The following is a 27,923-nucleotide window of genomic DNA, read 5'->3' on the forward strand; positions in this document are numbered from 1 at the left end:
GTGAGCAAGGCTATAGCTACAGGGACATCATCCTGTGTGTGGGAGGGTTTGAATATAGTTGGGAATGGAACAGTTCATCCACTAACAGAGAAAGATCTGAAATCTGATCATGGGAAAGAACAGCAAAGACAGCAATGTGAGGAGGAGCACTATGAAGATTTACAAATAATTTGTATGTGAAATCTGAAGGAGACAAAGAGCCCATGATGACTCTTAGTCAATTCACCAACTGAACTCACACAATGGCTAGTTGAACTAGACATTCAAAATAAGAGCATGGCAGATTCTAGAAAATTGCATTTTCTAACAGTGATCTGAATCATTTCTTACTTTTCCAGTAGCACTGGGGGTCTGGACATCATGGAGATCCTCCTCCAATACCACACCATAATGATGAAGATACTGGGTGTGAGGAAGGTCTTCATAGCAAACCACACTTTAGTGAAGCCTCCATTTTGGTGGATTCCCTAGACAGAAACCAATTATAATTCTGGAGACGAATAAATATTAGTGTTTTTAATGAATAAATACAGATGAACGAACAGTTTGCCTACAAGAAAGTGTTCATAGTCATATAAGATACTGCCCTCATATACCCTCTGTCACCTCCTTAGATATAGAAATATACTAAAAATCATAAAAATGGGCCATGCTATGCCAAAAGATTAAGAACGTAACCAAAGTTTTTTTTTTTTTCTGCAAGGCCTTCATTCAACATTGGAGATTGTAACACAAAAAATAGAAGACTTGGAGACTGATATTTGGGTTCAAACTTCAAGCTGAAGATCAGAAAAGCATTAGCTCATACTCTACCTCAGACTGAAAGGCGATCCTGGCTCTACCAAACCTTAGACTGTAACCTCTCCTCAGCGTGGATGGAGAATCCTGAGACTTCAATGTCTTCCTATCCTCAGTGTGGCTGGAGAATGAATCCCTCATACTGAGACCTTGCCTGTGTTATATACCTCCCTAATGCTATGATTAAGGGTCCGTGATCCCAGGTGTTGAGATCATCTTTGTATGAGCTGTTTCTCTTTAGAACTGGATCAATCTTGTGTAGATCTGGGTAGTCTTGAACTCACACCTCTTAATCGTGAATCCTAGTATTAAAGGTGTTTACCACCACCTCCAATCTTTTGGCTGCTGGGATTAAAGGTGTGTATCACTACTGCCTGATCTCTATAGCTTGAGGCTGACTTTGATTTCTGAATCCTCAGGCAAGTTTAATAAATCATAAATAAAATATCAACATAGGAGATAACACATAGGTCCAGTAAGCCAAATTGAAAAGTAGATTTAAATTATACTTGTAACATGCCATTAAATAAAAAAAAGGCCAAAAGCACAAGTCATTACAGATAATTGTTATGCTTCTCTGTATCTTCACCTGTGCTTTTAATTTACTTTCTAATTTTCTTGCATGTGTGTGAATAAGTTTTGCATTAAAATGTGGACTCCTTATGCTATATTCTCTATCCTTCATTAAACAAATAACATGGACAAATATAAGTCATCACTGTTCTCACCAACATTTGTGATTGCCATGGTAAAAACACGTTATTCTTATCTTGTTTGTTATACAATCAAGATCATACTATGACCTTAGAAATAACTGTAATAATTTTATGTGATCTTAAGACCACTTACGGCATCACAGAGCCTACTACATCCATGAAGAAGGGCTAAGGATCTGAACTCCGGCTTCAGGTTTCCTGTTACAGGCATGGTTGTCTGTACCAGCATGTGTTGGTGAGCAAGAGGAAGCTACAGCACAGCAGGGACATGCTAACTCTTATACCTTGAGTTGTAAAAAAGAAAAACTTCTTCTTCTTCTTCTTCTTCTTCTTCTTCTTCTTCTTCTTCTTCTTCTTCTTCTTCTTCTTCTTCTTCTCCTTCTTTCTTCTTCCTTCTTCTTTTCCCCATATGACTTATCTTTTATGTTTTTATTCTTTGAGGATTTCATACAGTATGTTTTGAACATATTCTTTTTCTTCCCCCAACTCCTCCTAGATTCTCCCTTACCTACTTGCCCATCCAACTTCATGTTCTTTTTCTCTTATTTAAAATCATAAACAAAAATCCCACAAAAGAAGGAAACAAAAAAGGCAAAGCCAAAAATAAAACATGGAGTCCAAATTGTGGTGGCAAATGACTCCTGTGTATAGGGCCTTTCCTGGAATGTGAATGATGTACACAGTATTTGTCATCCCATTGGTGAAAACTGATTTTTTTCCCATCCTAGAAAATATAAATAAAGAATAGCATCTTGGCTAGGAGTAGGACTTTGTGCTCACATTCTCTTTTCAATGCTGGGATTTTGTCTGGCTTTATCTAGTACAGGTCTTACATGTGAACCTGCCCTGTTGTATTTATACAATGCTATTTCCTTGAAGTTATACATAACTCTAGCATTTACAATCTTTCCATCTCCTCTTTCACAACGACTTGAGAAGAGGGATGTGATAAAGACAACTCACTTAGAGTTGAGTGTTCCTAAGTCTCTCATTCTCTGAATGTTGTCCAGTTATGGGGCTCTGTGCTTATTACCATTTACTGCAAGAAGAAACTTCCCTGATAAAGATTGGATGATGCACTCATCTATGGGTATAACAAGATCACAAAACCTTTTTATTGTTTTGTTCATTTACCAGCATAACAGTAGTAGGTTTCCCCTAGGGCCATGATATATTTATTGTCAAGTTCTTGGCATCATTAATATTGTTGGGGATGGGTTCCATCCCATGGAGCATGCCTTAAATCTTCAAAAAGTGGTTAGTTATTTATATAACATTTGTGCCACTATTCCACCAGTGGATGTATCTAGCAAGAAAGTCATTATTATAGTTTGCTAGTTAAGGCTGCCAATTATTTTTATCTTCCAGTAGTATACCTAATACCTTCTAGCACTATGAATGTTAGCCAGTAGGAGTGAAACTTCCAATGGAAAGTCAGCTAATTTTTTTAATGTTCTTTTTTGTAGATATTGAATTATAAATATAAAAATATGGCTTTTTGGTGATCTTAAAAAAAAGACAACTTAATATCCAGAACCAGCCAAAGTGAGGAGAATAAGAGGCTGAATGTTCAGCCCTACAGTAAGATGTACCATACCTCTCCTCCCAAGTTTCAGAAATCATTTCAGAAGAGGGGGCTGAAAGAGCCAGAAGAGGTAGATGACTACAAGGAAGCATCATCTGGGCACAGCAAGGCAGCTGTACAAATAAACTCATAGCAGTTGTCAGAGAATACACAAAACCTGTAACAAGCTGCAACAGACTAAATAACAGAATGGAGAAGAGAGTTGGGCACACAACCCTACTACTAGCCACAGAACAACTGGCTGCTGGGGAAGGAAAGATAGTGTTTTATGTAAGAGTGCAGCCCATGGTAAGTCAACAAGCTCCAGTGGAAGAATACACACCCAATAATATTTTGGGCAGCATAAATTAGTCTTGAATTTTCCTTTTTTTTGGTCTGGTTTGATTTTTTTCATGGCACAAAGTTGGGTGGATAGGAAAGGAAACATGAATCTGGAAAGAGTTGGGGGGCCAAATATGACTCAAACACATATGAAACTCAAAACTCTCCAAGAACTCATTAAAATTAAAGTATTAATATTAAAAATCACACATGCAATGCTTGAAGTTTTATATAACTCCATGCAAATCATCCAAATTTAGAATTTTGATCATCATGGTTATGTTGTTATTCCCAATACTCAGATAAGCATAAAAATGGCAGGACTAAAAGAAGAGCTTCCTTCCTACATGCTTCCAGGGTCCTATGTGTGCAAAGAGATGGAAGAACTAATACAAAACTCTTTACACATATATGAATACTGTATTCTTGACTGCTGCTTCAAGGTCACAGTCTGTTGATTCAGTTACACTCACCACCAATCGAATATCCTTTATCTCCCCAATCCCAACATTGATTTTCTTCTTCTCATTCACTGGTAGCCGGATATTTAGAAGATAATACTTATGAGCCACTGACCCAATTTCCATGAAAGGAAGGACATCACATTCATAATGACGACCTTCATGCTCTAGAGTCTGGAAAAAAAATTAGATGGAATGAGACAGATTACTATTTACAAAAGACTATGTGCATTCATTTGGATTGAACTCATATCACCAATTTTTAAAATGCTATTGAGTTAAAGTGCACATTAAAGACACAGATCTACAAGGCATATTGGAATCCTGTATGTCCACTGAACTATTTCACAGAGATGGAGGGAAAGAAGAGAGGAAAAGGGGGGGGGAGAAGGGAGAGGAAGAAATCAGCTTCATTTGAGGTAAAACCAAAAAAAATAGGTAAAAAGCAGAGATCTCTTCTGTCCTTTGACACCTTTCTTAGACCTAGAATCCACATTAGATCTTTGCATCAGACTGCTCTGGTCTACGATGTTTAGGGAAACCCTAAGAGATCTCCATAGACTCCCTGTATGTCCAGGAGGAAAGAAATTGCTGAAATCCATCACAATCTTGATGATGGCTAAATTTTCACAGTGAAATATAAAAAGATGAAATTATCTTCCTCTTATCAATCTGACAAAAAAAGCCAAGGTCCATTGGGGCTGGAGAAATGGCTCAAAACTTAAAAGCACTTGCCACTCTTACAGAGGATTCAAATTCCATTCTCATCATCCATATAGGAGGTTAAACCTGATTATAGATTGAGATTCAAGGTACATTATTCTGGATTTCATGGACTGTGTGGTTGCTTGAAAGAAAATGGCCCCCATAGGGAGTGGCAGTATTAGGAGGTGTGGCTTTGGTGGAGTAGGCATGGCCCTGATGGAGGAAGAGCGTCACTGTGGGCTGAGCTTAGAGGTCTCCTATGCTCAAGCTATCCTCAGTGACACAACATAGACTCCTGCTGCATGTAGATCAAGATGTAGAATGCTCAGCTCATTCTTCAGCACCATGTTTGCCTGAATGCTGCCATGTCCCACCATGATAATAATGAACTAACTAACCTCTGAAGCCAGTCCCAATTAAATGTTTTCTTTTATAAGAGTTGCCATGGTCATGATGTCTCTCCACAGCAATAGAAACACAATCTAAGACAGCTGCATGCAGGCTGTATACTTATGTACATACAGGAAAAATACTAATACACATCTGATATGGGAATTCAATCCATTTCTGCCAATAACTTTTGGGATGACTAGCCCTAACGGCATGGTTTTCTCTGCGTACATGACCAGATAAAACTAAAATCTAGGGTCTAGTATTGTCACAAATCTCTTTCCACTCATTTATCTTTTACTCCTTAGAGCATATCTTTAGATACATTACTATCTTACCAGTTAAACATTCTGTTTTGATATTAATAATGTTTAAGTTTTCCACCGTGAACAATAAATTTTCCTAACAGTGATCTCTGGAATCCCAAAAAAATGATGGGGCCCCACAACAACAATTCTATCTGGTCCATAATAATGGCATTTGAGACACCATTCAAAGATTGGTTTTGGACTACAAATTGCTTGGGACAATTCCAAGGAAAAGAGCAATATGACACTACCAGAACGCAGTGATCCCACAGCAGAAAAACCTGAACATGCTAATGCAATTGAGACACAAGAAAATGAACTTGAAAATTACTTTATGAAGATCATAGAGGTTCTTAAAGAGGAAACAAAAGATTCCCTTAAATAAGTTGAGCAAAAGACAAACAAAAAAGTAGAAGAAATCAATAAATTCCTTAAAGAAAGTCAAGAAAAAACCCAATCAAATTGGTGAAAGAAATAGTTCAAGACTTGAAAACCGAAATAGAAACAATAAAGAAAACTGAGGGAATTCTGGAGATGGAAAAGCTGGTGAAGCAAACAGGAACTACAAATGCAAGCATCACCAACAGAATCCAGGAAATCTAGGACACCATGAATAAAACAAAAAATGATATGGCTAGAAGGTGGAGAAGAATGCCAGCTCAAATGCAGAGAAAACATATTAAACAAAACCATAGAAGAAAACTTTCCTAACATAAAGAAAGACATGTCTATAAAATATAAGTAGCTTACAGAACACCAAATAGGCTGGACCAAAACGAAACAAAACAAAAACAAACAAAACAAAAACCCTCACCAAGTAATAATCAAAACACTAAACCTACAGAATAAAGGAAGAATTTTAAGAGCTGCAAAGGAAATAGGTCAAGTAACATATAAAGGCAGACTTATTAGAATTCCATCTGACTTCTCCAGGGAGACTCTAAAAGCCAGAAGATCCTGGAGACACATTTTACAGATATGGACCATGGATGCCAGCCCAGACTATTATACCCAGCAAAACTTTCAATCAGCACCAATAGAGAAAGCAAGATATTTCATGACAAAACCAGATTTAAACAATAGCTACCCACACAAATCTAGCACTACAGAAAGTACTAGAAGGACAATTACAACCCAAGGAACTCAATTACATCCACAGAAACACAGGCAAAAGATAATCTCACACCAGCAAAACCCAAAGAAGGGAAACACACACACCCATCACCACCGACAAAACCAAAAAAGTAAAAGGAATTGACTGGTCAATAACATCTCACTATTAATGGATGCAATTCACAAATAAAAAGACACAGGCTAAAAGAATGGATATAAAAATTGGCTCTATCCTTCTGTTGTATACAAAAACACACCTCAATCTCAAAGACAGACATTATCTCACAGTAAAGTGTTGGGAAAAGATTTTCCAATCAAATGGTCCTAAGAAGCAAGCCAGTGTAGCTACCCTAATATATATCTAACAAAATAGACTTCAAACTAAAATTAATTAAGAGATGGGGAAGTACATTTCATGTTCAAAGGAAAAATCCAGCAAGATGAAGTTTCACTTCTGAACATATATGCCCCAAGTACAAGGGCACCCAGATTTGTAAAAGAAACTGCTAAAGATTAAATCACACATCAAGCTTCACACACTGATAGTGGGAGACTTCGACACCTCAATCTCACCACTGGACAGGTCTGCCAGACAGAAACTTAACAGAGAAACAAGTGAACTAAAAGTGGTTATAACTCAAATGGACTTAATAGACATCTACAAAACATTATACCTAAACACAAAAAATATACACTCTTCTCAGCACCTCAAGAAATCTTCTCTAAAACTGACCACATCTTTGAACATAAAGCAAATCTCAAAAGATACAAAAAAATGGATCATAGCAACATTATTTGTAATAGCCAGGACCTGGAAGCAACCTAGATGCTCCTCAAACAAAGGATGAATAAAAAAAAAATAATGACCTCATGAAAATTTCAGGCAAATGGATGACACTAGAAGAAATCATCCTGAGTGAGGTAACACAGACACAGAAAGGCAAACAGGGTATATATTTACTCATAAGTGGATATTAGACATAAAGCAAAGGATAAACAGCCTACAATCCACAACCCGAGAGAAGCTAGGAAACAAGAAGGACCCTAAGAGATTCTCACCCCACAATAAGGGGAAATAGACAACATCCCCTGAGTAAATTGAGAGCATAAGGGAGGGACATGGAGGTAGGAAAGAGAGGAGGGGAGAAAGGGAGTGAGGAGTAGAACATGAGGGATTGTGAAGGTCAAGTTGTGGGAAAGACAGAAAGGGAGAGCAAGGGAAGAGATACCTTGATAGAGGGAGCCATTATGGGGTTAACAAGAAACCTGGCACTAGGGAAATTCCCAGGAATCCACAAGGATGACCCCCAACTAAGAATCTAAGCAATAGTGGAGAGGTTACCTTAACTACCCTTTCTCTATAGTCAGATATGACAACCTTAATTGCCATCATAGAGCCTTCATCCAGTAGCTGATGGAAGCTGAAGCAGAGTTCCACAGCTAAGCACTCCTGGGGTCCAATTGTAGAGAGGGAGGAGTGACAATATGAGCAAAGGGGTCAAGACAATGTTTGGGAAATCCACAGAAACAGCTGACTTGACCAAGTGGGAGATCATTGACTCTAGACTGACAGCTAGAGAACCTGCATATGAAGGAACTAGAACCCATGGACATGGATGTCAGTTGGGGGGGTTGGGCAATCTATGGGGCCACTGGCAGGGGATCCAGTATTTATCCCTAGTGCATGAACTGTCTTTTTGGAGCCCATTTCCTGTGGAGGGATACCTTGATCATCCTAGATACAGTGGGGAGGGCCTCAGTCCTGCCCCAAATGATGTGACAGACTTTGATGATTCTCCATAGGAGGCCTTACCCTCTCTGAGGAGTGGAAGGGGGATGGAATGGGGAGATGGAGGGGGGAGTGGGAGGTCAGGAGGGAGACAGAACTGGGATTCGGTATGTAAAATAAGATTGCTTTGAAAATAAAAAAGAAAAATAATTTTTAAAAACAATAAAAATAAATCTTTGAAATACATAAAAAAAATTGGAATAACTCCTTGTATCTTATTGGACCACCACAGGCTAAAATTAAGTTCAACAACAACACAAACTACAGAAAGCCTACAAACTTATGGAAACTGAACCACCTGTGGGCAAAGGAGGAAATAGAGAAAGAAATTAAAGATGTCCTAGAATTCAATGAAAGTGAATCTACCACATACCCAAACTTATGGGACACAATGAAAGCAGTACTAAGAGGAAAGTTCATAGCACTAAGTACCTACATAAAGAATTTGGAGAAATCTCATATATTAGACTTAACAGCTCACCTGAAAGCTCTAGGGTGAAAATAAGCAAACTCATCCAGGAGTAGATGGAAGAAAATAATCAAATGCATGGCTGAAATCAATAAAACTGATACAAAGAGAACAATACAAAGAATCAACAAAACAAAGAGTTGGTTCTTTGAGAATCAACAAGATAGACAAACCATTATTCAAATTAACCAAAAGGAAGAGAGAGAATATCAAAATTAACAAAATCAGAAACAAAAAGGGGAACATTTGACAGACTACAAGGAAATACAGAGAATCATTAGGTCATATTTCAAAAACCTGTACTCTCAGAATTGGAAAATCTAAATGAAATGGACAACTTTCTTGATAGGTATCATATACCAAAATTAGATCAAGACCACATAAACAATTTAAAAAGACATTTAACCCCTAAGGAAATAGAAACAGTCATTGAAGGTCTCTCAAGCAATAAAGGCTCAAGGCCTGATAGTTTCAGTGCAAAATTCTATCAGAACTTCAAAGAAGAGCTAATACCAATACCCCTCAAACTTTTCCACACAATAGAAAGAGAAGTAATATTGCCAAATTATTTTTATGAGGCCGTAGCTACCCTGATACCCAAACCAAACAAAGAAAGAGAATTACAGACCAATTTCCCTCATGAGCATTGATGCAAAAATACTCAACAAATACTGGCAAACTGAATCCAAGAACACATGAAAAAAAATCATCCACCATTATCAAGTAGGCTTCATCCCAGAGATGCAGGGATGGTTCAACATACAGAAATCTGTCAATGTAATCCACCATATAAACAAACTGAAAGAAAAAAAAAACATATGAACATCTTCTTAGAAGCTGAAAAGACCTTTGACAAAATCCAACCCCCTTCATGATAACAGTTCTGGATAGAACAGGAATACAAGGAACATACCCAAATAAATAAAGGCACTATAAAGTAAGCTGACAGCCAATATAGATTAAATGGAGAGAAGCTCAAAGTGATTCCCCTAAAACTAGGGACAAGACACTGGTGTCGACTCTCTCCTTATCTATTCAATATAGTAGTTGAGGTTCTAGCTACAACAATAAGGCAACAAAAGGAGATCAAGGGGATACAAATTGGAAAAGAAAAAGTCAAACTTTCACTATTTGCAGATGATATGTTAGTATACATAAATGACCACAAAAATTCTACTAGGGAACTCCTACAGCTGATAAACATCTTCAGTAATGTGGCTGCATACAGGATTAACTAAAAAAAATGAGTAGCACTCCTTTATAGAAATGGTAAATGGGCAATAAAAGAAATCAGAGGGAAAACCCTTTACAATAACCACAAATAATATAAAATATCTTCTGATAACTCTAGCAAAACAAGTTAAAAACTATATGACAAGAATTTTAAGTCTTTGAAGAAAGAAATTGGTGAAGAGATCAGAAAATGGAAAGATATCCCATGCTCATGAATCAGTAACAAAAGCAATGTACATATTCAATACATTCCCCCATCAAAATCCCAACACAATTCTTTACAGATCTTGAAAAAACAAAACTCAGCTTCATAATGGAAAACCAAAAAACCCAGGGTAGCTAAAATAATCGTGTACAATAAAGGAACTTCTGGAGGTATCACCATCTCTGCTATAGAGATAGAGTAATAAAAAGTTTGGTATTTGCATAGAAACAGACATGTGGATGAATGGAATGGAGTTGAAGAAGACCCTGATATAAACCCATACACATATGGACAACTAAGTTTTGAAAAAGAATCGAAAGTATACAGTGGAAAAAAGAAAGCAATCATAAGTAGATTGCATCATGTAATAGGATACAAATAGATTCACATCTACTGCCCTGCACAAAACTCAAGTCCAAGTTGATCAAAGACATCAACATAAATCCATTTACACTGAACCTGATAGAAGACAAAGTGGGAAGTAGCCTTGAAAGAATTGACACAGGAGACCACTTCCTAAATATAACACCAGTAGTACAGACTCTGAGAGCAACAATCAATAAATGGAACCTCCTGTAAAGATTCTATAAGACAAAGGGCAAGGTCAAAAAGACAAAACGGCAACCTACAAAATGGGAAAAGATCTTCACCAATCCCACATTTAACAGAAGAATGATATTCAAAATATATAAAGAACAACAAATTAGATATCAAAATATAAAATTATCTCATTAAAATGGGGTGCAGATTTAAACAGAATTCTCAACAGAAAAATCTTGAATGACTGAGATACACTTAAAGAAGTGTTTTATATCCTTAGTTATCAGGGGAATGCAAATCAAAACAACTCTGAGGTACCATCTTACACTTGTGAGAATGGTAAGATCAAAAATACTAATGACAGCCTATGTTGGAGAGAATGTGGAGTAAGGGGAACACTCCTCCAGTGCTGGTGTGAGTGCAAACTTGTATAGCCACTTTGGAAATCAGTATGGTGTTTCTCAGAAAACTGGGAATCAATCTACCTCAAGAACAAGCCATACCACTCTTGGGTATATACTCAAAAGATGCTCAACCATACCCCAAGGACACTTGCTCAACTATGTTCATAGCAGCATTATTCATAATAGCCAGAATCTGGAAACAACCTAGATACCCTTCAACCAAAGAATGGATAAGGAAAATGTGGTACATTTACACAATGGAATACTACTCAGCTGTAAAAAACAATGACATCATGAAATTCGCAGGCAAATGGATTGAACTAGAAAAAAAAATCATCTTGAGTGAGGTAACCCAGACCCAGAAAGACAAATACAGTGTGTGCTCACTTATAAGTGGATATTAGATGTAAAGCAAAGAATAACCGGACTACAATCCTCAGAGAAGCTAGGTAACAAGAAGAATCCAAAAAGGGAAGAGGAATCCCTGGGAAGAGGAAGTAGATGGGGTGTCCTGGGTAAGCTGGGGAAAGGGGAGTAGAGGGGATGAGGGAATGGAGACATGAGGGATCCAGATTGTTGAGTTGTGGGTGGGACAGAGTGAGAGAGTGATAGGGGAGATATCTTGATTGAGGGGAGCATCATGGGGTTAGGGAGAAACCTGGTGCCAGGGAGACTCCCAGGAACCCACAAGATGACTCCAGCCAAGACTCCTATCAATAGTGGAGAGGGTTCCTGAACTGGTCTTCCCTGTAATCAGATTGGTGACTGCCCTAGTTGTCACCATGGATCCGTCATCCAGTACCTGATGGAAGCAGATACAGAGATCCATAGCCAAGCTCAGAGCTGAACTCTGGGAATCCAGTTAAAAAGAGGGTGGAGGGATTGTGTGAGCAAGGTAGGGGTCAAGATGGTGATGGGGAGACCTTCAGAGGCAGCTGACCTGGGCTTGTGGAAACTCATAGACACTGGACAGACAGCCAGAGAGCCAGTATGGGACCATCCTAGGCTTTTTGCATCTGTGTGACAATTGTGTAGCTTGGTCTTTTGTGGGGCCCCGAGCAGTGGAACCAGGAACTGTTCCTGATGCATAAGCTGACTCTTTAGATCTTATTACCTATGGTGGGATGCCTGGTTCAGACTTGAAGCAGTGGGGAGGAGCCTCAGCTTTATGTGCCATGCTTTGTTAATTCCCACAGCAGATCTTACCCCATTTAAGTGGAAATGGAGAAGGAGTGGATAGGGAAGGTAGGGGAAGGTGAGGGAGGGAGCAGGAGGAGAAACTGCCTGGCATGTAAATTAAAATTTTAAAATGATGAAAAATAAAGAATTACAGATTAATAATCACCCATGTTTGTCATACTTGTAGTTGTTAGGTTTTTCTAGATGCACGAAGTATTCCATATAGCTATGTAATCTTCCAATGTTTTGAAGACTTACAGAATATGACATTTAAATGTTTTAATAACTTAGAATTCTGTTGACATGAGACACAACTGCTCCTAGCAGCACTGATCTACTACCAAGAGAATGATGGGCAATGAAGACACTCCATATAGAACTTACTTTCTTCTGGACAAAACTGGCCTATTGGACAAAAACTTCCTCAACTGATCACAGTAATAACCCTGTCCAATCTGGACAAGCTGGACACAAGGAAAAACAACTGTTGAATCTTGCCAAGACAGGGTAGGACAGTTTTTCAAATTTTTCTGCTTCTAAAAATGGTCTGCCAGATATTCTATGCCTATAGCCAAAGTTGGATGGTCCAACATTACAGAGAAACATTGGGTGACTGTCCAGGCAACCAGCTGTTTTCTGTCATTTCTTGCAATTTTTGGAAGTCACTTGCTTGCACTTCCTATTTACTCAGGTAAAATTTCTTTCCTTCTCAGGTCTTTGATGGGATTGAAGACTAGATGCTTACAGTTATAATCTTCTTGTGTCTTAGCTAAGGGCATATTAGTTCAAGATTTACTCTTCAGGAAAGGACAACTATTGGAGTAATCTCTGTAATTTGCCAATTTCCTATGGTCTGGACAATTAGAGTGCTTGATATTGCTTGGTATTGTTCTTGTTGGTTGTAGTTCCATTTTATGTTATTACTTTCTCTTTCTTCTGAACAATGCTTGATAGCTGTTGTTATTCTATACAGTTTTATGTTAGGATTACAACCTTAATTGGACAAAAATGGGAAGTGTTATGGCAATTCAATCCATTTTAGCCAAAGACATTTGGGGTGATTAGCCCAATGGGCATGGTTTTCACTGGATACATGACTGGATAAAACTGAGGAGATCTCATGCTCTGATGTGGGATGCTCTGATGTGGGATGCCCCTCTGTATGCTGTGAATATGTTTTATTGCCATTAGTTAATAAAGAAGCTGATTTAGCCAATAGTCAGGCACAATATAGTTAGGTGGGAAATCCAAACAGAGATACAGAGAGAAAGAAGGCAGGGCCAGGGAGACACCTGGAGGACTAAGATGCCAGAACATTACTTGTAAGCCATGGCCATTTGTTGATACACAGATTAGTAGAAATGGGTTAATTTAATTGTGAGAGCTAGTCAGTAATATGCCTGAGCCATTGGTCAAACAATTATAATTAATATTGAGCCTCAGAGTGATAATTTTATAAGAAGCTTCGAGATTGGGTGGAACACCTAAAAGCTTCCAGCTATATTTGGTGCCAACCATTTGGCATGGATCCACATAATACCTAAAAAAGCTTTAAAAGGGTTCTAAACATGCAGAGATGGAACTGCATTGGGCATTCTAGTCTGTCATGCTGACCACAATGCTGAGATGCATCTCTGGACAGCTGCCCATGAAGTGGAACTGGCCAACAACCACCATGAACTAAGCAGCATGGTGGATTCCCATAGTCTCATAAAGAGACCACAGTACAGAGAGACTTTTCTCTGTCACTGCCTGCATGCTTAGGAACACAGCCACACAGGACTAAGAGCACAAATACTTGCCAATTAGTATTGCTCCCCAGCATTGGGGGGAGGATATCCATGACTCTTTCTTGGGTACCTCTGTCATGTTGAAGAGTTAGAGCCTTCATCCAGTAGCTGTTCACCCATAGCTAAGCACTGAACCATACTCCTTGAATCCAGTTGTGGAAAGGAAGGAAGGATGAGCAACGGAACCAAGACAGTGCTGCAGAAACCCACAGAAACAGTTGACCTGACCTAGTGAAAGCATAGAGACCCTAGTCACAAAGCTGGGGAAACTGCACTGAACTGAACCAAGCCCTCTGAATGTGGGTGCCAGCTAGGAGGCCAAGGCAGTCTATGGGACCTCTAACAGTGGAGCCAGTCCACAACTGGACTTTGGAGCCCATTCCCTATGGAGGGATACTATTGCAGCCCAGATACAGCAAGGAGGGCCTAGGCCCTCCCCCAAATGATATGACAAACTTTGAAGGTCCCTGGTGGAGGGCCTCACTATCTCTGGGGATGAGTTGGGGGATGTGTTGGGAGGGTTGGTGGGGAACTTGGGAGGATGGGAGGGTGAGGGAATGTGGGGGGGTGGATGTGCAAATATAAGTAGTAATTTAAGAATTTTAATAAAAAAATGTTAAGTAGGGAGGAACCAACAGCCAAAGAGTTTGCTTTGGTCCTAGCCACACCTGCTTAACAATTTAAAGCACTGGTCAAAAAATGATTACAACTACACAATAAGGACAAATTAAGACAAAAACAAAGACTTCTAAATGGGTCACAGTATGTGTGATAAGTGTGCATAGGCTTAGGAGAGAGAGGATAGAGGATAGACAGAGTTATAGTTAAAAAAAATAATTTAAGGATACTAAACTGATGTCCTTAAAGGAGAAATAGAATAATAAAATAATTGTAATGGGCCATGTAAAGATGGAAAATACACAGAAAGTTTGGATTATGTATGTGTTTTCTTTAAATTTTTTGATTGTTAATGAGCTAACTATAGAGAGACATTTGGTTGTGGAGGCTGCTAAGCTAAACCAACATTAAGGTATTCTGACTTCAAAATTTGGGTCTAAGGACATATTACTTTGGAAATGAGGTTCTGCTTTTATTTCCACAGAAGATGAGGAGCTGTGGATTCCTTCCAGGCTAATATGATTTGATCAAGTAAAACAACCCACCCTCCACCCTGAGAGGTCTCTGATGGGAGCTATGTCCCAGGAGACCCAACATCCAAAACATCTTCAAGGCAACTGGATGAGATAATGCAGTCTCTGAACATAATTCTAAATATTCTCAGGATCTCCATGAGACTACCACTGCCCCCAATCAGCAGGAAGTAATATAGAAAACTACACCCAGATTCCCAAAATAATAGTCAACTATAATAGTTAAACTTACAGACATGTTAGGTTTTCTAGATATACAGACAAATAATCTTCAAGCACTTGAAAGATCTACAGAATATGGCAGTGAAAATGTTTTAAGAACAGACCTTTCTTGACAGTGACACTTCTGCTTTGAATAGCACCGGTTACTTCAAGAGGTTGATGGGCACTGAAGAAACTTGTTATGGAGTTGCTTTCAATGAGGCGAGACTAGTCATTTGGGCAAGAAACTGCCCTTGCTTGGACTGCTTAACAATATGCTGTATGAGCCTGACAAACAGGACCTACAGGAAAATGACTGGTGAACTTGCCAAAACCAGGTGGGATAGTCCTTCAGGGTTCCTGCTTCATGAAAGAGCCTGCCAGATATTTTGCAGGACACAGAAGAAAGTGACTGATAAATTTTGTCAAAATAGGTGGGACAGTCCTTCAACTTTCCTGCTTCATTGAGAAATCTACCAGATAACGCTATAGGCTGAAGATGGATGCCCCAGTGTTACAGAAGAACTTTGGTGACAGGTAGCCAGATGTTTCTGTCATTCTTAGAGTTTTGGAAGTTGCTTACAATGCACTTCCTGTTTACTTAGGTAATATTATATCCTTCTGGGGTCTTTGATGGAGTTGAAGACTAGATAATTATAGTTATATCTTTCCTTAGTTATGATAAATTAGATATAAAATTTTAAACTCAAAAAGACAGAGTAGATGATAGAATATTTTCTTTAATTTTGTCAAATACAAATAGACTAAATATTATAACTATAATTCTTGCTTTATACCTGTTTTGTTATATGTAATTTTACTATGTTAAAGTTAAATCCTTCCTTTTTAATTAGACAGAAAAGGAGAGATGATGTGGGATACCCCTCCGATATGTTTTATTACCACTGGTTAATAGAGAAGCTGACTTGGCCAATAGCCAGGCAGAAGAGAGTCAGGTGGGAAATACAAACAGAAATACAGAAAGAAGAAAGCAGAGTCAAAGTAAAGCCAACAGCTGCCAGAGAAGCAAGATGTGAGGTAATAAGTCATTGGCTTTGTGGCAATACACAGATTAATAGAAATAGGTTAATTTAAGTTGTACGGGCTAGTTAGTAAAAGCCTGAGCCATCAGCCAAATATTTATAATTAATATAAGCCTCTGAGTGGTTATTCAGGAACTGGAAAGTGGGAGGGAAATGTCCTGTTACAGTGCTCTCTTTTTCTGGTGGTCAAGCCTTGCAGTTGATACTCATTGCTCTTGAGCAGAATGGCAGGACAATGGCAGCTGGGTCATCAGTGGCATCTACCTTGTTCTGTATTCATGAGTCTGTATTTCCATTTCACCCCTTAATGAGTTATTGACCAGACTTTGTGGGTTCTTGCTTCATACATTAAATAAAAACATCTTTTAAAACAATGAGAGAGAGAGAAAGAGAGAGAGAAATTGCACACAGTGCCTTGAACAATGGAATTGCTAGAGATGCTCATTCAGAATTTTCTGCATCCAACCTGGACCTCCTAACAACCCAAGTGGCAAATTAGCAAGAGACAGCTGAAAATTTAATTAAATAGAAATTTAGCTCAGTACCTAAGGAAGCCTTCTTAACAATTTAAGAAAGACTGTGTGGTAGTGGGGAACTTCTCAAGGCACACTGTGAACAGTGTGAACAGGGTGTACAAAAGCATGAGCTATAGCAGGCAGGGATCTTTGTCCTGGTAAGGAGCTGTAAATCTGCCACTAATATCAGATCTAAATGCAGGGCAACTTGATGTATCCTGAATTAGTGAATACAGGTGAATTATTCCTTATTTGTAGTTCTGAATTATTTCATGTGGCACTCATAATTTGTCAAATTAGAGAAAACAACTAGTATAGAATCCAGGGAGAAGATGAGGAGTCTATAGTTTAGCATAAAAAGGATTCAGCACCCTTTGTAATGGTGGCAGGGCCTCTTTACTAGACAATCAGAACATTGCACTAACCCTGGGTACAAGGAACAGTCCCTTGAACAAAGATAGGAGGCATTTGTAGATTAAGTGGAATAGAGCTGGCAAATATTTCGTGCATTTCTACATTCTTCTTCCCTTCCTTTCCTGGTCAGATATCACTAGTCAGTCACTTTCTAGTCTAGACACACATCAGTAATGAATCATGAAAACTTATCTTCTAAGGTATGAGACCTTTTGTCAGACATTACCAGTTGATTAATGGTGTTAAATAAGATTTTAAAAGTAAAATAATTCTATATAAGGAGTTCTGAGTTCTGCTTCTTTTTCAAATTATGGGTGCTTATTGGGTGATTCTTCCTATATAAAGGATCTTTCTACCCTGAACTCATTTTTTTCTGCTTTACATACAAATAATTCTAGAAATAGAAATCTATAGGAATCAATGAAAATAAACTACAAGCTGCTTAGCAGGTTTAGTGTCAAGTTCACCACATGCAGTTAGGGGCTGGAGGGTTTCCTTGCTGGCTTCCTTGGTTCCTTGCTTCCTTCCTTTTCAAAGTATGTATTTATTTGTATGGTATGTTTGTTGAGTATTTTGCCTGCACACACACACACACACACACACACCTCTGTCTGTCTCTCTCTCTCTCTCTGTGTCTATACATATATATGCACATCTCTCTCTCTTTCCATATATATATATATATATATATATATACTGTGTGTGTGTGTGTGTGTGTGTGTGTGTGTGTTGGGTCTGTTTTCTAATGTTATCCCTCTACCAGAATTTATGGCACTTAAGAAAAACAATATTCTCTCTGTCCTGCAGCAGGTACACGAGCCTCAGGTGAGTCTGGGCACTGTTCTGTTCCCCCCAACCTCCCCCATCAACCCCTGCTCACTTCTGCCTGAGCCCACCCAGACAAGAGTGGACCTGCCAAGACCGGAAGGCCCATCCTGAGTCTGGACACACCTCACCCCTGTCTACACTCTGCCCTCTATCCTGCGGTGGGCGACCGAGCCTCAGGTGAGTCTGGGCACTGTTCTGCCCCCCTAACCGCCCACATCAACCCCTGCCTCAATGCCTCCCCCACAAGAGTGGACCTGCCCAGACTGGGAAGACTGACTTTGAGTCCTGACACACCCCACACTTGTCCACCCACCACCCTCTGCCATCTGACTGCCACCAGAAGAGGAGCCCTCTGCCTGCCACCGGAGAGAGGGAGAGACCCCACCTGCACTCACTGGAAGAAGATATGGGAAGAAAGAGTAAGAACACACTCAACAACAGAAAAAACAATGACACCATAAGAATCTAGGGACTCCACTCCAGCAAAATCTGAAAAGCCAAACACAAAGGATGAAGAAGAGATGGACCTCAAAAATGATTTTGGAAGATGATACAGACCTTTAAAAAGGAAATAAGAAAATCCTTTAGAGAAATAGAAGAAAAAACAAGCAAAAAATTACATGAAATGGAGGAAAAGACAAGCCAAAAAATTCAAGAAATAAACAAATCTCTTAAAGAATCTAAAGAAAGCCAAGAAAAAACAACCAAACAAGTGAAGGAAGCATTTGAAATAGTTCAAGGCATGAAAGGTGAAAGACACAATAAAGAAAACACAGAACAAGGGGATGCTAGAAAAAGAAAGACTAGATAAATGATCAGAAACTAAAGATGTGAGTATAAGCAATAGAATTCAAGAGATGGAAGAAAGAATCTCAGAGGATAAACAGTCATCGACCAAAGAAAATCTCAAGTCCAACAAATCCCTAACACAAAATATCCAGGAAATATGGGACACCGTGTAAAGCCAAACCTAAGAATAATAGGTATAGAAGAAGGTGAAGAAATACAGCTCAAAGGTACAGAAAACATATTCAACAAAATCATAGAAGAAAACTTCCCCAACCTATGGAAGGATATGCCTATGAAAGTACAAGAAGCTTACAGGACACCAAACAGACTGGACCACAAAAAGAAGTCCCCTCGACACATAATGATCAAAACACCAAACATACAGAATAAAGAGAAAATATTAAGAGCAAAGGAAAAAGGCCAAGTAACATATAAAGGCAGACCTATCAGAACCACACCCGTCTTCTCAATGGAAACTTTGAAAGCCAGAAGGTCCTGGATAGATATCCTACAAACACTAAGGTAGCATAGACGCCAACCCAGACTACTGTACCCAGCAAAACTTTAAATCACTATAGATGGAGAAAACAAGATATTCCATGACAAAACCAGACTTAAACAATACGTATCCACAAATCCAGAACTAAAATATAGGCAATAGATAATCCAATTTTACTAAACATGAAAAGAAACAGGAGGGCCAAATCCACACACAATGACACCACCAACAATAAATCCAAAACAAACAAGAACCAACAATCAATGGACATTAATATCCCTCAATGTCAACGGTCTTAACCTGCCCATAAAAAGATACAGGATAACAGAATGGATACAAAGACAGAATCCATCTTTCTCCTGTATACAAGAAACACACCTGAATTTCAAAGACAGGTGTTACCGCAGAGTAAAGGGTTGGGAAAAGATTTTTCTAATCAAATGGGCCCAAGAATCAAGCTGGTATAGCAATCCTAATATCTAACAAATTAGACTTCAAACTAAAATCAATCAAAAGAGATAAAGAAGGCCATTTCATACTCATCACAGGAAAAGTCCATCAAGATGAAGTCTTAATCCTGAACATCTATGCCACAAATACGAAGGCAGCCACATTTGTAAAAGAAACATTACCAAAGCTCAAAACACACATAAAACCACACACACTTATAGTAGGAGACTTCAACACCCCCCTTACACCACTAGACAGGACCACCAGACAGAAACTTAACAAAGAAACAAAGGATCTAACAGAAGTTATGGCCCAACTGGGTTTAACAGATATCTATAGAACACCCCATCAAAACACAAGAAATATACCGTCTTCTCAGTGCCACATGGCACCTTCTCTAAAATTCAACACACAGTTGGGAACAAAGCAAACCTCCACAGATACAAAAGTATTGAAATAACCCCCTGTATCTGATCAGATCACCATGCTTTAAAGCTAGAATTTAACAGCAATACAAATTGCAGAAAACCTACAAACTTGTCGAAATTGAATAACTCCCAATTGTACCATTACTGGGTTGAGGAAGAAAAAAAAAAAAGAAATTAAAGACTTACTAGAATTTAATGAGAATGTAAACATACCCAAATTTATGGGACACTCTGAAAGCAATGCTAAGGGGAAAGTTCATAGCACTAAGTGCCCACATGAAGAAACTGGAGAAAAGTCACACTAGAGAATTGACAGCACAATTGAAAGCTGTAGAGCAAAAAGACGAAAACTCACCACAGAGGAGTAGACATCAGGAAATAACCAAACTGAGGGCTGAAATCAATAAAGTAGAAACTAGGAAAACAATACAAAGAATCAATGAAACAAAGAGTTGGTTCTTTGAGAAGATCAACAAGATAGACAAGCCTCTATCCAAACTAAACAAAAGGCAGAGAGAGAGAAAGCATTCTAATTAACAAAATCAGAAACAAAAGGGGGATATAAGAACGGACACTGAGGAAATCCAAAGAATCATCAGGTCATACTTTGAAAAATTTGTACTCCACAAAATTCAAAAATCTAAAGGAAATTGACAATTTTCTGGATAGATATCACTTACCAAAATTAAACCAAGAACAGAGAAGCAGTTTAAATTGACCTATAACCCCTAATGAAATAGAAGCAGTCATCAAAAGCCTCCTAACCAAAAAAAAGACCAGGGCCAGATGGCTTCACTGCAGAATTCTGCCAGAAATTCAAACAAGAGCTAATACCAGTACTCCTCAAATTGTTCCACACAATAGAAGCAGAAGGTTCATTGCCAAACTCATTTTACATGGCTACAATCACTTTGATACCCAAGCCACACAAAGATACAACTACAGACCAATATCCCTCATGAACATCGAGGCAAAAATACTCAACACAATATTGGTGAATCGAATCCAAGAACACATCAGAAAAATCATCCACTATGAGCAACTAGGCTTCATCCCAGGGAAGCAAGGATGGTTCAACATATGAAAATCCATCAATGTAATCCACCATATAAACAAACTAAAAAAGTAAAACCACACGATCATCTCACTACATGCTGTAAAGCCTTTGACAAAATCCAACATCCCTTCATGATAAAGATCTTGGAGAGAACAGGAATAACAGGAGCATACCTAAACGTGATAAAAGCAATATACACCAAACCAACAGCCAACATCAAACTAAATGGAGAGAAACGCAAAGCGATTCCTCTAAAATCAGGAACAAGACAAGGCTGTCCTCTCTCTCCATATCTCTTCAATATTGTACTTGAAGTTCTAGCTAGAGCAATAAGACAAGAAAAGGAGATCAAAGGGATACAAAAGTGGAAAGGAAGGAGTCAAACTTTCACTATTTGCAAATGATATGGTAGTCTATATTAGTGACCCAAAAAAAACTCTACCAGGGAACTCCAACAGCTGATAAACACCTTCAGCAAAGTAGCAGGATACAAAAATCAAAAAAATCAGATGTTAAATGCAATGAGAAAGGAATCAGAGAAACATCACCCTTCACAATATCCAGAAGCAACATAAAATATCTTGGGGTAACACTAACCAAAAAAGTGAAAGACCTGTACAGTAAGAACTTTGAGTCTTTAAAGAAAGAAATTAAAGAAGATACCAGAAAATGGAATGATCTTCCATGCTCTTGGACAGGTAGAATCAACATAGTAAACATGGCAATCTTGCCAAAAGTAATCTACAGATTCAATGCAATCCCCATCAAAATTCCAACACAGTTCTTCACAGACCTTGAAAGAACAATACTCAACTTTATATGGAAAAACAAAAAACTCAGGATAGCCAAAACAACTCTGTACAATAAAGGATCTTCTGGAGACATCATCATCTCTGATTTCAAGCTCTATTATAGAGCCATAGTTCTGAAAACAGTTTGGTATGGGCATAAAAATAGACAGATAGACCAATGGAATCCAATTGAAAACCCTGATATTGACCCACACACCTATGAACACCTTATTTTTCACAAAGATGTTGAATCTATACAAGGGAAGAAAGATAGCATCTTCAACAAATGGTGCTGGAACAACTGGATTCGGACATGCAGAAGATTGCAGATAGATCCATATCTGCCACCATGCACAGAACTTAAGTGCAAATGGATCAAAGATCTCAACATAAATCCAGCCACACTGAATCTTCTAGAAGAGAAAGTGGGAGATATCCTTGAAAGAATTGACACAGGAGACTGCTTCCTGAACATTACACCAGTAGCACAGACATTGAGATCTTCAAATAATAAAAGGGACCTCCTGAAACTGAGAAGCTTCTGTAAGGCAAAGCGACAGCCTACAGAATAGGAAAAGATCTTCACCAACCCCACATCTGACAGAGGGCTGATTTCCAAAATATACAATGAACTCAAGAATCCAGCCACCAAAACACCTAACAATAAAATTAAAAAGTGGAGCGCAGAACTAAATAAAGAATTCTCAACAGAGGAATCTGAAATGGCTGAAAGACACTTAAGAAAGTGTTCAAAATCCTTAGCTATCAGAGAAATGCAACTCAAAACAACTCTGAGATACCCTAAAATTAAAAAACACCAATGACAATCTATGCTGGAGAGGATGTGGGACAAAAAGAACACCCGTCCATTGCTGGTCGGAGTGAAAACTTGTAAGACCACTTTGGAAATCAGTATGGTGGTTGCTCAGAAAAATGGGAATCAGTCTACCTTAAGATCCAGCAATTCCTCTCTTGGGCATATACCCAAATAATGCACATCCATACAACAAGGACATATGTTCAACCATGTTCATAGCAGCATTGTTTGTAATAGTCAGAACTTGGAAGCAACCTAGATGCCCCTCAACTGAAGAAAGGATAGAGAAAATGTTGTACATTTATACAATGGAGTACTACTCAACAGAAAAAAGCAATGGAATCTTGAAATTCGCAGGCAAATGGATGGAACTAGAAGAAACCATCCTGAGTGAGGTAACCCAGTCACAAAAAGACAAACATGGTATGTACTCACTCATATATGAATTTTAGACATAGAGCAAAAGATTACTAGTCTATAATCCTCTTCACCAAAGAAACTAGGAAGCAATAAGGATTCTAAGGGAAAAATGCATGGACCCCAGGAATGGGAAGGGGCAGGAACTCCTGAGATAATGGGAGCATGAGGGTAGGAGGGAGGGAGCTGCCAGAATTAGAGCAGGGGAAGAGGAGAGGAGAGGAGGAAACGGAGGAGCAGAAATATTGAGTTGGGGAAAGAATAGAAGAGAGCAGATGAGAGATAGCATATTAGAGGGAGCCATTATAGTTCCGAGGAGAGATCTGGCACTAGGGAAATTTCCAGAGACCTACAAGGATGACACAAACTGACAATCTAGGCATTGGTGGAGAGGATAACCTAAATGCCCTTCCCCTATAATGAGACTGATGACTACTTTTTATGCCATCCTAGAGCCCTCATTCGCTGGCTGATGGAAGCAGAGGCAGACACCCACAGCTATACACTGAACTGACCTCTGGAACCTAGTTGCAGAGAGGGAGGAATGAAGGTCAAAGGGGTGGGTACCAGGCTGGTGAAACCCACAGAAACTGCTGGCCTGTACAAGGGGGAGCACATGGACCTCAGACTACTGTCTGGGAGGCCAGTACAGGACTGATCCAGACCCCTGAACATGGATGTCATTTAGGAGGCCTCTGCACTCTAGGGGGCCCCTGGTAGTGGATTAGTATATTTCCCTGGTGTAAGATGGGAGTTTGAGAGACCATCCCATGTGAAGGGATGCTCTCTTGGCCTGGACACATGGGGGAGGGCCTAGGTCCGGCCCAGGATGATGTGGTGGACTTTGGGGAGCCCCTCTCGAGGGCCCTACCCTGCCTGGGGAGTAGAGGGTGGATGGGGTGGGGAAGGAGGGATGGGTGGGAGGGGAGGAAAAGGGAGGAGGGATTGACATGTGAAACAAGCTTCTTCCTAATTTGAACTAATAAAAAAAATTACAAAAAAAAAAGAAAAAAGAGGATACAGCCTCTGGCTCTGGAGAGCCCCAGGAAGAGGCAGAGCTCCAGGTCCTGCCTGGGATGAGTCCCAGCTAAGAAGTTACAGCTTCCTGACCTGGCCCATCCCACATCTGAGCCAGAACTCATAAAAAATGAGGAGCCTGTAGTGCTGACCGACACAGACCTTGTGTATCCTGCTCTGAAGTGGGACCTAGAATACCTGCAAGAGAATATTGGCAATGGAGATTTCTCTGTTTACAGTGCCAGCACCCATAATTTCTTATACTATGATGAAAAGAAGATGGTTAATTTTCAGAACTTTAAACCAAGGTCCAGCAGGGAGGAAATTAAATTTCTTGAGATTTTTGAGAAACTACAGGATATACAGCATCGAGGGGGAGAGGAGCGGTTGTGTCTGCAGCAAACGCTCAATGACATCATGGGGAAGAATATTGTCATGGACTTCTTGGGTTTTAACTGGAACTGGATTAATAAGCAACATGGAAAATGTGGCTGGGGGCCAGCTGACCTCTAACCTGCTGCTCATTGGCATGGAAGGAAACGTGGCACCTGCTCACTATGATGAGCAGAACTTCTTTGCCCAGATAAAAGGCCATAAGTGATGTATCTTATTCCCTCCAGATCAGTTTGAGTGCCTCTATCCATATCCTGTCCATCATCCCTGTGACAGGCAGAGGCAGGTGGACTTTGACAATCCCGACTACGAGAGCTTCCCTAATTTTGAAATGTGGTTGGTTATGAAACAGTGGGTTCTTTACATCTCAATGTACTGGTGGCACCACATAGAGTCATTAATAAATGGGGGAATTACCATCACTGTGAACTTCTGGTATAAGGAGGCCCCTACCCCTAAGAGAATTGAATATCCTCTCAGAGCTCATCAGAAAATAGCCATCATGAGAAACATTGAGAAGATGCTTGGAGAGGCCTTGGGGAATCCACAAGAGGTGGGGCCTTTGTTGAACACCATGATTAAAGGCCGTTACAACTAACCTGCCAGAGGTCAAGGCCTCCTGCCAGGTGACTGCTATCTCATCCACATGCTTCATTGATGAGGACAGGACACTCCAGGCACTAGTATTGCACGCTGCACTTAATGGACTGGATTCCTGGCATTGCCCTGGAGGCAGGTGTTTGGGGCCAGGCAGGGTAGTTGAGTCTACTCCCATTTGGAAAGATTTCTCACCCTTGCCATTTGAGCCCCAGAACCTTCCCTCTTAGACGCCCCCTCCCCCCAGTGTCCTGCATTCAGTGTGTGGAGTTCTAGCTTCTGGATGTCATCATGCCTGTGTTAGTCTGTTAACCTCAGGGTGTGTGTGTGTGTGTGTGTGCATGTGTGCATATGCATGTGTATACACACACATGCATGTATCTGTTCCATGTTCCCTCTTCCTGGTCAGGATATCATTCTGGATCTCAGCTCCTGTCTCCTGAAGCCTCAGTGCCTCAGCCTGAGAGAGGAGATGCTCCTGTATCCCTCCTACATCTGGGTTGTGGTGCCAGAATGAATCTGCTCATCAGTCTGCCTTCTGCCAGTTTTTGAAGCATAGTCAGGCTATAGGCCAGGTATCAATAGCTGCTGGGTCCCAATGGGGACACTGAGAAGGAGGTTTGTCTTTGGGAGACCAGATAGACTTCTGGTGGAAGAGGATTAGATAGGGGTCCAGTTGAGAACTACAGACTCAAGCCATACATAGAAGGTAACCTTCAGAATCTAAGAACAGAGGATTGTGCATATGTTCCAAATTGCAGACACATGCAGCTATTCTCTTTCAGTACCAGCACTTGCCCCTGTGCTAGGCATGGAGGGAATTCTAGCTCTAACTTCTTTGGGCTCCAGGGGTATGAACCTCTGCATGCCTGTGTACACCTATGCACACGTGTGTGTGTGTGTGTGTGTGTGTGTGTGTGTGTGTGTGTGTGTGTGTGTGTGTTCACACTTGCCATCCTTCTTGCTTACCAAGGTTCTCTACTGCCTACCTTGTTCAATGTGACAGTACAGTGTGAACCCCAGATACTGCCTGACTTAGCCTATAGCTTTTAAACTTGGATTTTAGCCATCCTATCTTGGTCAGATCTCATTGCAGCCTACCTAAAGCTGACTGGCTTGAGCCTCCAGGTCCTGTGTCTTTCCCTGTCCAGGCCACATCCCCTGCTCCTGCTGAGCTGCCTGGCTGAATAGATGAAATGGGATCAGACTTAGGCAGCTAACTCAATACCTTTCATCCACCTCAGGGCAAGGGCAAAAGTGTCTTCTTGCCTCTTAGAGCCAGTGTTTCTGCCAGACCCAACGTAACATTGCATGACAGCTAGAGTAGGACAGCTGGTAGATCATAGGAAGCTTTTACTTTTCTGTTGGTAGCTATTTATGGGAACCTTCTCAGGGCTGCAGCGTAGAGCTGGGCAGCTCAACGTTACACAACAGAGTGCCATGGTTCACATCTGTTCAGAGGAAATGGGGCCCCTGTAGTTTGGCAGAGTGGTGGCCCTGTGTCCACTTACTTCAAGTCCCTTCTCCATCATCTTTTTCTCTAAAATCTGAGTGGGAAGTCTAATTTTATTCACTTCTTTCCCACCGTTTTCTCCCATTCCTCTAAGTTTGACCTCTAGTGTCTGAGCTGTGGCTCTTAGCCCTGAAGCTCAGCCTACAGTGCCTCATGGACTGAGAAGATGCATGCGTACGCTTGTGCACACCTGTGTACGTGTTCTGGGGGGCTTTGATTCAATGTGAGTATGCAGACCCGGCACCTTCTCCAGTGTAGCTCTTCAAATACAGCCAGTGCTGGGCAATGTGACTGCAGTAAACTCCATGGCTTCCATCTCTTTGGGGAAAGAGGAGTGCAGCAAGAGAGCAAAGCAAAGCAGGGTTAGTTTGGCCATCAGCAGGCTGTTTTCATTCTCAGCATATCTCAGCTAGTTCCTGACTCTGCCGTCAAAGGTGCTGGATGTGTAGGAGGGAATCTGGGTCAACTTGGTTGATCCTTCAGGGTACAGGTCTGACCTAGGGTGGCTGGGGACAAGGAAAAATAAAGTAAACTTTGGGACCGTCTCAGGATTAGTCTTGATGCCATTGTGATGGCATAGCTAACCCTGATCTTAGACACCTTATGTGTGCCTGTTGCTTTCAGCTCTGTCCCTCACAGTCATGCATGGCAGCTTCTCACTTCACAGATGAAGAACTGGCTCAGAGAAGATGAAGAGTGACAATCAAGATCAAACCTAGTCTGTTGGGCGAGAGACCCACCCTTGTCCTGCTCTGCCTGTGGTTCTTCCAAATTCTGTCAGTTCTCTACCTCTCCTTGGTCTTGTTCCCTAGGCAGTGTGCAGGCAGCCTCAAGCAAGTGGGTATGGAAGGGTGAAATCTTCTGGGGCTCCAGCTAGAGACATGGAAAAGCTGCCTGGAAAGCCTTCTTAACAAGTGATGTGTGCAGGGAGCAACTGTAGAAGAGTGAGTTCTAGATCTGCTGGGGGAGGGGTACTGTGTACCCTTGAATTTAGGGC

At 40.2% G+C, this 27,923-nt stretch overlaps 1 protein-coding gene and 1 pseudogene across 2 annotated transcripts in view; one reads left to right on the top strand and one right to left on the bottom strand.

Annotated features, from left to right (window-relative positions):
* The window catches only part of Wls (Wnt ligand secretion mediator), a 121,084-nt gene that overhangs the window by 33,268 nt on the left and 59,893 nt on the right, over positions 1–27,923 (bottom strand). For both annotated transcript variants that reach the window (XM_027395219.2, XM_027395220.2), the window contains 2 exons: positions 3,894–4,055; positions 331–467 (listed from right to left, as the gene is read on the bottom strand). In XM_027395219.2, the coding sequence (XP_027251020.1) occupies positions 331–467; positions 3,894–4,055 (299 nt within the window). The remainder of the gene's footprint in view (positions 1–330; positions 468–3,893; positions 4,056–27,923) is intronic.
* LOC103161141 lies at positions 11,945–25,509 on the top strand (annotated as a pseudogene).

Source organism: Cricetulus griseus (assembly GCF_003668045.3).
Source record: "Cricetulus griseus strain 17A/GY chromosome 1 unlocalized genomic scaffold, alternate assembly CriGri-PICRH-1.0 chr1_0, whole genome shotgun sequence".
In the NCBI taxonomy this organism is placed as follows: domain Eukaryota; kingdom Metazoa; phylum Chordata; class Mammalia; order Rodentia; family Cricetidae; genus Cricetulus; species Cricetulus griseus.